This window comes from Drosophila novamexicana, unplaced genomic scaffold (assembly GCF_003285875.2).
Source record: "Drosophila novamexicana strain 15010-1031.04,08,12 unplaced genomic scaffold, DnovRS2.1 tig00000193-arrow-pilon, whole genome shotgun sequence".
NCBI classification, from domain to species: domain Eukaryota; kingdom Metazoa; phylum Arthropoda; class Insecta; order Diptera; family Drosophilidae; genus Drosophila; species Drosophila novamexicana.
Window position 1 is genome coordinate 5,827,577 of NW_020824787.1, and position 12,070 is coordinate 5,839,646.

Sequence of the window (12,070 nt, forward strand, 5' to 3'; positions counted from 1 at the left end):
CGTCGATTTCTGATTTCATTTCGTTTACTGGCGGCTCTATGTCTAAATGACTTTCTTTTTGGACTTCTTTTTTGTTTGTTTGCTTCTTTTTTCATTCCGCCCTGATGTTTGGCTTTCGCTCTGAATTTCTTTCTGGCCTGTGTGTGTGTCGGCCGACGTTCGGCGTTCATTTCAATTAAATGCAAATCTCGGCTGGGATTTTTCCCATTGAACGCCGCTCGACCAAGGGACAGAGTCAGCCACCACAGCAGCAGCAGCCACGGAACATGGACAGGAAGTTGCTTTGGTCCGTGGATGGCGTGTTGCAGAAATCGTGGAATGTTTTTCACACATCGCCGCATTTTGTTTTCCGGCATGCGAAACCCCTCTTCATCGTAGTGTCTTTATTTTTTCGACTATATAATTTTTATGTGACGGCGCCGCCATTGTGTGTGTCGTCGATTTTTCATGGCCAGCAGCCAAAACGAGGCATATCGCATTTCGAAAGCCGCTTTTAATATACGATTACATACCATGGTATCGATAACGGTTGCTGCGAAAATAAATTTCAATAAATTAACTATTCTTTATTCGGTTTTTATGCAATTGTCTTTCGTGTTGCTCGAATTTTCCGTCAAATGCCGCCAGGAGAAAAATTATTTGAATTTCATTTTTTCTTATTGGGATAACTTGATTTTTCGCAAAGAGAAAATAATAATTTAAAAAATACGATTTACCTGATATATGTAAATATCGATAGTTGTAATTTAATTACGATTTTATTTATTTATTTATATGATCAACATAGTCATGATATAATAATATTCTATTAAATTCGATATATAAGTTACTGCCCATTCAGAGAAACTTCGCAACCTGCGACATCTTAGTTTTTCTGTTCACTTTTTGTTGTGTACTTTGAAGTTCCAGTTGCGTCCATTAAGCTTGCATGCATTATTTAGTTTTTTGCTCTTTTTTGGTATACCTCGCTTTTCTCAGACTCTCGAAGGAGTGCAACATTTTGCTTGCATTTATAAAGTATTTGCATTTTTAATATCTCACTGTCATTTGCTGGCTTTGTTCACATTTCCCCTCGGTCAACTCATTCTCAACAGGGTGTGGCAACAGTAGCCTCCAGCTGTGAGGGCCCACTCGGAGTGTCCACCTTCTGAATGCGCATATTTATGAAACTGACTGTAGAGTCGTGGCGGTGCTTACTCAATGTGTATGTTGTCAGACGCTGGGCTGATGTTGGGTAAATATTTCCTTTTCCGTTTGTAAATGTTGCGGTTCGAGTGTGCGTGAAAAACTCACCAGAGCCAGAGTGAAAAATTCATTAAGAAATATTTAATAATCAGCTTATGTGGCGCTGTGTAATTTGTATAAAAATGCTCGAGCGAGGTCCTTAAGAGAAGCCAGCTTCCCCATTTATTAAAAAGGCTACTCAACCCCCCTCCCCGTCAATGCTTGAAACATCATAAGTCGTCCGATCTTTGCGTTGTCACGTTCCGGCTCTCGGTTCCCAGTCGCATGACAAAGTCAAACATGGACACGTTGTCGCCATTGTTACCGCAATGTAAAATCCTCATAGCGCAGTCAGCGAACACACACACACAGACACACACACACTGAGAGAGGGTCCTGGTAGCTGCGTTGTCCGGCATTTGTAGATTTCGAATGTCAGAATTTACGTTTATTTTCGTTGAATTTGCATAATTTGGAGCGGCAGGCCCGACTGTCAGTCAGTTGATTAAAGTGATAGACTCTGTCAGGTTCTTCCCTTCGTACTCTTATTTTATTTTTTTTAGTTTTTTTTTTTTTCGCGTCCGCTCTGCTGCTTGCTGAATCGTCTGGCGGATTCGGTTCGGTCTGCTGCGTCTTTGTTCAAATACAAGCGAGCGAAGAGTCCTGTGGAAGCTGGATGGGTGGGGAAACAGGCGCTGTTCCGGGTTGGGTACGTGTTGAGTTGCAGTTTACTTTGGCGTTGCATACATTTTGAAAGTCAAGGTAAATATTAGATGTTGGCTTGTGAAATTTTTGGCTGTTTGCTGGCCGAAATGTGTGTGCGTGTGTATATTGTGCGTATGTCTACGTTTGTGTGTGTGTATGTCTGCCGTGTTGTAGATGTAGGTAAAGCAAATATTGGCTTACAATTTGTGGGCTTACACAGTTTGCAGGGTCGCCGAAAATGGCCCGCGGTGGCATTAAACATAGCTTGTGTGCGACGTCGACTCTATATGCAAAACTATTGTGCGTTTGGGCGCTTTGCAAGCATTCAAATAAGAAAGTTTGCCGGCCATGTTCTGGATAGTCAGCTGCAGCTAAGAGCTGCCAGAGGGTTTCCTGCTGGGCAATATGTTGAATGGTTGTACGCTTACAAACAAAATTAGTTGAATGTATCAGGAAACTTACCTTTTGGACTGCATTGTTTAAGTTAGTTTTGGGGGTCTACAAAAATTTCATAGACTTGTGAATGGATTTGAAAGACGAACGAAGAATGGGCCCGATATATTAGACTAATTTTATGTATATTCTTTGAAGAAAACCTTTTAAATTGTAATGTTTTCCCAATTGCCTTGAGTTATTTTTGCTATATATATATATATATAGAAAAGGAAAAGGGTATATATATATATCTCGTTCTCTCTCTCTCTCTCTCACTATATATATATATATATATATATATATATATATATATCGTTCTCACTCTCTCTCCGTCTCTGTCTCTTATCGGATTGTTCACTTGCGTCCATCGCTTTCTCTCTCTCTTTCTCTAACTGTCTCACTCTCACTGTCTCACACATGTGTCGGCTGCCATTTCTGCATATTTCATTGCCATTGCAGCTGTCGAGTTTTTCTGACAACTCTCCCAACTCTCTCACTCGTGGTGCCTCGTTTTTTGTTTCAAAGCTTTGTTGCTTTTAATTAAAGCGCCAAATTAAAAATGTCGCTTTTTCTACATCGTATGAAACTTTTGCTGTACTTGCGAGCCATCTCCCCAAAAGTGGAGGCTCTGTCCCTTATCATGCAGCCAGATGCGCACATGTCCCACGTGTCACGTTAAACGTCATGCAAACAAAAGGCCTGTCCTATTTGAAAAGCTCGTGCATAAAAGCTTTTTTTCCGCCCATTAATTTTCGAAAGGGGAGTGGCACATCCACTAAAATGAAAAGTGTGAAGTACGCGTCCAAATGCGCTTTCAATAACCAGGTTAAAATCCAGTTGGCTATGTCCACATCCACGCCCTCGCCCCGCCCCCGCAACCGCTGCTGCTCTGCCCGCAGTCTGCGAATGCGAGGTTCAGGCATTAAAAAACAGCGGTGAAAAGTTTTTCGCTCTTTGTGGTTGACCGCTTGCAGTCAAAGTTAAAAGCTGAGCTACAAAAAGTTCACCCTGACATCATTGATCAAATGAAGGGACTGACAAAAGGCGTGTTACGTTATCCGTAATGATTGCAGCGCGGGGGCCCGGGCGTGGCTATTATAAAAATATATTTAAGGGTTACTATCTGAAAGGGTAGTAATGTTAATCGTGTGCTACGGAAAATAAAATTGAAGAAATCCGTCTATCTGATTTCTCTTTAAAAGTGGGAAACCGTATTTTGAGCCAGTCTGAGTCTTTAAATAAAATAAGAAAACTAATAAAAATTGTTTATGCTACTATTGGTTTTATAAATAAACAAGATGCTTATTATTTTATATTGTATTTACACAAAGCATTTTACTGTGCCCCAACGGCTCGAAAGCAGTCCGCAGAGATTTCAGTGATAGCTAAAAATGTAAATTATGGCTGGATGATATTCCAGTGACAGCTTTGCTGCTAAAGTATTCTCTCAGTGGAGCTTCAGTTCGGGGCGCTATTAGCAACTGAGCAGACCCGTAAGATAACACCTCGCCATGTAATTACCGAGTACAACTCCCTGGGAGATTTAAGTACTTGATGGCTCTTTGCTAGTTTATCAGACAGTAGCTCAGTTTGTGGCAGCTGACAACTATCAGTGGTTGGTCGCTTTCCCAGACGGCAAATAAAACAACAACAACAACTAAATTGCGAATGGCTAAAGTAAACAAATGGCTAAAAAGTTTGCTGCAGCTGTTGCTGTTGTTGTTGTTGCTTTTGCTGCTGCTCTTGTTGTCCTGTTTTTGCAGCTAAACGAGCGGGCAATCCTTTGTGCCCGCATTGCCTGCCTTTTAAGTCCGGGTCCCAGCTCGGGCGCCATTTGCATATCAGCCGAACAACAGGCAACTACTCCCACAACTCCTGCCTTGACAGCTGCATTGTTTTTTCCCGTGAGCCGCCGCCATTTTCAGCTCTTTAGCATTTCGCTTTAGTTTTAGCTGTTGGCAACCCTTAGCCGTGGCTTTTTTGTCGCCTTTAATGACGCCTAATTGCCTAATTAGGCATTTGCTGGCCCTCGAACACGCACCCGTCCATGACGCCGTCACATTCTTTCAGGAAACTGAAGTCGAGTGTAAATATTAATATTTCTCCTTTCTTTCTTGCAGGTCCCGATGATATACTAAAATTTCTGGGCAACGAGAGTGTCGTGGATCACTTCAAGCTCGTCACCAAGGATGGCAACAGCCTGCTCATCGGTGCCAGGTGAGTTTTTTGCGCTATTTACCTTTATTTTTTTTATACGCCAGCTGCAACCCAAGACAAGCTGCTGCTGCTGCTGCAGTGGCACAAACGAGCAGCAGTCCTGCGGGGCCCATTCAGGGTGCGGCTCTCCAGTCGCAGCACTCAACCCCAATCCCAATCGCTGCTCAAGAGGCCTTTGCAACTGGCCGACTACTTTTTCACTTTTAACTCTGCTTTCTGTTGTGCGTTTTTCTATTGTTGTTTTTGTTGTCGTTATTGTTGTTGTTGTTGTTGTTGTTGTTGGGGGTGCTGCGCAAAGGAAAGTTTCCTTTTCCGTTGCTCTATTTTTCATTTGATCGTTAGTGGATAGCAAAGCGGCGATAGGGACGGGGCGGGGCGTGCGGGTCGAGGCGAAGGTGAGCAAGTCTAGTGCGGCATGCTGTGCTTTTTATGAGTTTTATGCCAGGCACTTTTGTTGCTTTTGGAAATTGGTTTGGAAGATGATTAAAGTTTTATAATTGCATTGCTGGAGTCATTCGTAGAGGCGGACTGTGGGGATACACCTGTACCTCTCCAGCTAGAGCTTACAATTGCGACTTCAATGCATTTAAATAATATTCTGTATTAAGCATGTCAGTGCTATAAAATGGCAAAGTGGTATTAAATATACAGTGAGAACGAATATTTGATAAACAAAACAGAATGTTTGGAAAAAATATTAGTTTTCCTAGAATTGGCCAGCAATTTAGGCTATAACAGGACAGGTGGGGTGTATATAGAGGCCAATCATTGTCAAAAAGAGCAAGTTTATAAAATATGTGTAGTTTTCCAAACTGCTGCAGGCTAACATTTAGCCGAGTAATGAGACGAGCTTCAGGGAAAAGCCTCCACAGACTCTGAATGAACTTAAAAGTAAGTTCGATTTATTTCATCAATAGATTGAGTTTTATTGAGAGAGTTAATTAAAAACCTTTCAAAATTTGAAAATTGCAATCATTTCAATTTCAAATAAGTTTCCAACCATTAAAAAGATCAGCTCTCTCTTAATTTGTAACTTTTATTAATTAAAACTACAACTCGATATAGCGGACTCTGACAAATGAAATCGACTGAACGATTAACCTTTTGTACAATTCCATAAAAATACGGAACTGGTAATTCTGAGCTTTATCATCTTATGAAGAATGTGGAACTGCATACTTAAATATTTATTTCTGTACGCTCTTCCGAAGTCCGTGGAGCAGAAAACCACAGCTGATTACCATATATATTATTTATTTATCGTATTAACTTGTTGCAAAAATGTTTCTAGTGGCTCAAAATCAATTTCATTAACAATTTAAAAGTTTTCTATAATGTGTTCATGCTTTTAACTAGAGTTTCGTTGCCAACGGCAACACTTTCAAGTATATATTAGGTCCCAGCCGTAAATTCTAACCGAAAAGTGTGCGAAGCTAGCAGCCAAGTTCTGACAGGCAACAGTTGAAAGTTCAAAGTTGAAGCCTTTAACAAGTTACCCCCACGAAGCCCCCCTCCCCACATCTCTTTCTCGCTCTCTCTCTCTCTGAGCTCAATGCCTCTAATGTCAACTTTTTCGTTGGGTGTGTGCGTGCGTGTAAGCCTCGTCTTCAGCATTTGTTTAACATGTTTTAAATGAAACTCCGTAAATGCAGCGCAGAGTGCAAAATCCACATAAAGCAAACTCCAATTTACTTTTCGCACACATTGTATTTAATTTAAGTAGAAAATACTGAGTATATGAAAAGCTTGCAAGGGCACAAAAGACAGCAGCAGACGGCAGACAGCAGACGCCAAATGGCTGTTGAAGCTGAAGTAGCTCTGCGAGTAAAAGTGGCATCGAGGTGGGCTTGTGGGTTGGCGGACCTGGAGACATAGTCACTGGCAGAAGCTAACGTGCGTGGTAACTTTGATTTTGCAGGGCAGGACAAGAACAACAAAAAAACAGAAAATAGCAAACCAAAGCGCAAAACTTTGCAGCAGGTGCCCCAAAGATATAAGGGTTTGACAGAGGTGTGCAGCTGCGCGGGCGAAGCGTCAGAAGATGTTGAAGTTTGAAGCCGGCTGAGGTTCGAGTGGTAAACTTAAAGGGTTGCCACAAGAAGGGCACGCCCCAAACCAAAACAAAGACGAAGCCGGAGTTGGAGTTGGAGTTGCAGCAGGCGGCAGGCGGCACACAGTGTATGAGCATTGTAAATTCTGGCGTTGTGGCAAAAACCGCAAAGATGCTTTCTGCGAATGTTGTTTGCCAGGTTTATTAGATGTGCGTCGCATAGACAAAGGGTGTGGGGGGAGGCGCAGCTGAGCAGTTCGCCCCGTGCCCGCCCCCTGCTACCATGCAAATGGGCGCCAGCTGACACACATATTAAAATGTTGCATACTTTCTGGAGTTCGCCTGGCCAGCGGCAGCAGACATAATAAACTTGTGTGTAGCTCTTTCTGCATGTGTATATGCCTCTGTGAATGTGTGTGTGTGTGTGTGTGTGTGGCAAGTGGAGCCAAGGAATTTGTGCCGAAAGGAATTCGTGCAGCTTGTAAGACAAGACATCGACACCCTCTCGCAGCGCAGCACCCTTCGCCTCGCAGCCGCACTTGCCCACACAGCCAGACAGTGCAAAACTTTCAAAAATTGCAAATAGTTTTTGGTAATTTAATATTAACACGAGTTGGCAGTCCACTTGGGCTATGTACAATTCAGCTAACGGCACTCTCTTACTCGCACTCTCTCTCTCTTGCTCACACTCCCATCAATCTGTCTCGCTTTCGCCTTTCCTTTGTCCCTGTGGGTTTGTGTTTGTTGCGGCTTTCTGGAACCACACACATGCACACATAAGCACACGCACAGTCACAGTGAATTCCAAAAAAATGAATTTTCCAAAGGCGCTGTGGGAAAATGTTTGGTTTTTGCAATTAGTGCGGTTTGTGCCAACGTTTCATTAAATATTTTATGTGAACTTGGCCTAAACAGAATTACAACAACCGAGCTGCATATGGCCACAGCTTGTGGTTAAACCTCTTAATACAATAATTTGGTAAGAATACTTGAAGTGCAATATTACAACAAACCGTTGGACAAATAGCATCTAGAAATTTAGAAGATGAAGCGTACTTTGCTCTTTAGGGACTGATCGATTGGGTAATACCCTCTACACATGCATGCGGACAGATGATTGCAGTTTTTTCTTTGAGTATTGACGAATATACCATGTTAGCCAGTTTAAAGTCAAAGTGAGAAATTTAAAAGATAAAAGAGGATCAATTATTTAGATTTCGTAAAATTATTGGAGAAAAAAAAAGCAGATACAAAGTATTGCCCGCGACAACTTAATCTCTACAGAGCCAAATGTTTCTAAATTACCTCAATTCTTAGCAGTTAGCTGCTGCTTGTTTCTCTGCCCTTGTTTTCATTAATACTAATTTTTAATTTGATCGGCAGAATTATTATACAAAATAGAGTAATAAATTGTAATATCTAAATAAACAAAACACTATATAAATCGAATTTATTAACTCAGCATCTTTTACATCTAAAGTCATGTAAATTGTCCTAGTGTAGTTTTTGGTTGGCAATATATGTTTTTCTCTTGGAATTGATACTCTTTATATATATTTTAGTCAAGATTTATTTGCCTAGCGTTGAATCCTTCGGGCAGCGCACACGAAAAACGTTGATTTTCATATGTAAAATCATGCTTTTTGCTCGGCTTTTTGCTCACACACATAATTTATGTTTAGCAATTTAGCATTTTCGCCATGCTCTCTCTCTCTCTCTCTGTCTCTCTCTCTCTATTTGTGTGTGTGCTCTATTTTAGCCCCCTTTAGAAGTTCTCATGGGTTACCTTCATTTGCGAATCTGTGGGGCAAAAAATGCCTCGAACAATAACGAATGCAATTTACAGCGCCAAACTAAAAAATTCATGATTTTTTTTTTGTAAATTTAATTACATGCATAATTTCCGGTTTGCTTATTTTTGCTCTCTTAGAGAGAGAGACAGAGAGAGGGATAGAAAGTGAGAGAGAGGGATGTATTGTGAGTGATGCAACTACTAGAGGTTGAGCCTGGTGTAGCATAATGAGCCAGCAAAATGCAAACACAACAGAAACGCAAGCAGGGCAAAAAAATTATGTAGGCGCCAAGCACATACACACACACATAGACGCATACAAATTAGTGCTGTATAAGTATTGGTGCGTTAGAGGTAGAGAAAGTGTGTGAGAGCTGGAGGCAGCGAGGGGCTTGTCGGCTTTTTGCTAGCTGATTTTTCGCACGCATGAATGCATTTGTATGCTGGCTTTGTCGTTGCCAGAGTTGCCACTTACGTGATTAATGGATTTTTAACAAGTTACACATTCCAAAAGGAGCCCAACTACACCCACACACACCCCCACACCCACACACACACACATGCCCACTTATCCAAAGAGCGTCAAAGTAACCAAAGGACGGCGACTGCTGCTGAAAGCCAAAAAGCGCCACTTGTATGCGAGACTGTGTGTGTGTGCGTGTGTGTGTGTGTAAGTGTTGCCACATGTATGCGTAAGGGTGTATTTTTGTGTTGGGTTCCTACTAAACTAGCATGACAGGGCGGAAATGCGAATGTGACACGCGTTTTGCATGTGAAACGTCATGAACAATGTAGTAAACGAGAAGAAAAAAAGTAAGACGAAAAGAAATAAAAATGAAACCAAGCGAACGAACAACTTGCCCTCTATCAGACCTCACCGGAACTGGCACGTACACACACACACACACACACACACAATCACTCATAGGTAACAGGTCTATGTGGCTGCTAATGCCAGGTACAAGCCTAGCTTCTGTATGCAAAGTCAAAGTGAATTCGTTAAGTTGCCAAAAGCAGCAACTAACTACAAATGGTTGGCAAACAAAAAAATGGACTAAAAAAATGAGGCCACAAATTCTCGAGGTAATCGAAAATAAACTGTACGCCAGAGCAGCTCAGATCGGGCTTTAACTTCTTTCCACGTATTTGTGCCTTGCTCAAATTGATGGGATGCTTGGCGCGCTATTGATATTACAGTTAATAAACGATTCTCAATGGTAATGGGAAAAACTGGCAGCTAAAAACATTAAAAAGTTAAATGCTGGCTGAATCAATATAAATTCATATAAATTATGAAACTAACGTGAATCTCTACAGAAAAGTCACAAGAATACAAGAAAATATTTACCTTAAAAAGAGCTTAAACATATGGAGCTAAAAGTTTAATTTTTTGTAGCTAATTGTTTACATTTTAAAGGCGCCATTAAACTTTCGAAGCAAAGTAAAATTGATTTAGCTCCAAAATGTAAGCTTTTAAAACTTTCAACATTATTTTTGGCAGCTAGTAAAATGTTAATGCATACAAAATATAAACATAATGTAAGAGTTTAATGATTAATGGAGTGAGAAAATATTTTGCTAATAATAATTTTGAAGCGTAGAGTGCACGCTATTCTTATAAATATTAAAACAAAATATTCCCATAAACAATGAACGTAATTAAAATGAAAATTTTAACAAATGCAGGCACTCAAAATAATGAAAAGCTAAAGCAAATGAAAACATTTTTCCAACGGATGTTATTCGTGTTAGTTATGCTTTTCATTTTGCAAACTTTCATATAACAAACGTTTTAAACATAAAATGTATGTTAACGTAAAGTAATGTTGTGTAAATACCAATTAACTTAGCTGCTGTTCATTAACTTAAAAAAAATATTTATATATAGTATTTGAAAAGTAAATTTCATGCACAGCTCAAATCAATTTCAACTGTCTAAAGATTTCGCTTTGTCATTTTAAAATCTATGCATTTCAATTGTTAAAGTTGCCGCCAGTTTCCCTTTTCCCTTTTCCAAACGCAACTGTCACTTATGCAAATGAGCAGCAGGCCTTAGGAACTTGTTTCCCATTTGGCCCACTTGACTTTTCAGCTCTTTGTGTGCAAACTCATTTGTTGGCTGCCGAAATTGCATATGGGGTCTCGACCTGAGGCTCAGGCTCGGCTCGTTAATTCTCTGGGGCTGGCAAATAATCGTAATTCAGCGCTAAATTTGTTACACACGGAATTTGCCGCTCGTGTTTATCTGATCTATTTTTCCTGTTTGGGGATAGGAGGGGATTTTCTGTGCCTGCCAGCCAAGCGTTCGGCATGAAAATTGGGTTAACACATTAAGTCGGGATATGTGCAGCAATGTCCTCGTTCTCGTGTCCACATTCATGTCCTTGTCAGAGTCGCTGCCAACAGTTTGGCAATCGAATGAATGGCGACAAAGGCGGAAATAAAATTGCTAAACGAAAAAACCATTTCAACGACTGCCTAACGTGCCTTGATTCTCTGCATCTCTTTACTTCTCCACCACATACAATCTCTCTCTCTCTCTCTCTCTCTCTCTCTCTCTCTCTCTCTCTCTCTCTCTCTCTCTCTCTCTCTCTCTCTCTCTCTCTATTTCTCTTGGCATATGTCGGCCTATGTATTTGTCTTTTAACATCTTCCCCACCATGCAAGCATGACAAAAGCAGACACAGTGGTAACAAATTTGATAAATGAAAAATTGTAAATATAACATTGTTTTAAGAAATAAATCATCATTCTATATTAACTATGATATTATGTTTTAAATAACATGACTGCTAGGAATATTATTCTAATTATTATTAACTTTTCATTAAAAATACTTACTTTAATTTTGCATATATTTTCACTGGTTTTTTACAACTTGAAAACTTATTTCATATATTGAACTTTTCCTGGAAAAAAGAAGCCTGTGAGAATTTTTAATTTGCCTCTTTCTTAATACATTTTTGGTCACTGTGCAATATTTTGGCAATTCAATTTTTGTATGCAATTTTCCTTTGGCGCTTTGCAGACGCAGCGCAAATTCGTTTACACGCACACACACACACACACACACACACACACACACACACACACACACACACACAATACACACACACAATTATACACACTGAGTTGCATGAGGGTGTTCCGCTGCGTCCATCTTTTATTTCATTTCGTGCTTTGCCTTTGTGCGTCTGTGCAACAATCATTTTTGCACCGCAAATTCATTTCCGTTTGCACTCGTTTCGCGTGTGTGTGTGTGTATGTGTGCGTGTTGTTTATGTGTGTATGCACAACAATCGCCAGCTAATTTCGTGCGATTTATACGCATACGCGCGGTGCAACAGCGTTGCATACTTTTTTCAGGCTCGCGGCTGGTCGAAATGAATTTTCATGGCAATTTTATCAAGGCGCCTTGGCTGCACCGCCCCGACTCCCTCTCCAACCCCTTTGCCTATTCCCTGGGGCTTGCCATGTTGTGCATAGTCCTGATTTTAATCTGCGGCAAACGGAGCGCGCCTCCAAGCCTCTACATACCTCGCGTGGGCTAGCAGCTTGATTGAAGATTGCAGATTGAATTGTGAAACAAATGTCCTTCCATACGCTCCCACTCGTACTGCAGCCTGGCAACAATGCCGTTGTGCAAG

At 40.8% G+C, this 12,070-nt stretch overlaps 1 protein-coding gene across 1 annotated transcript in view; it reads left to right on the forward strand.

The window, feature by feature from the left end:
- LOC115758984 (semaphorin-1A) overlaps window positions 1-12,070 on the forward strand; it is a 176,419-nt gene that overhangs the window by 107,977 nt on the left and 56,372 nt on the right. Inside the window, 1 exon segment of the mRNA XM_030699787.1 lies at window positions 4,485-4,581. Within this exon segment, the coding sequence (XP_030555647.1) occupies window positions 4,485-4,581 (97 nt within the window).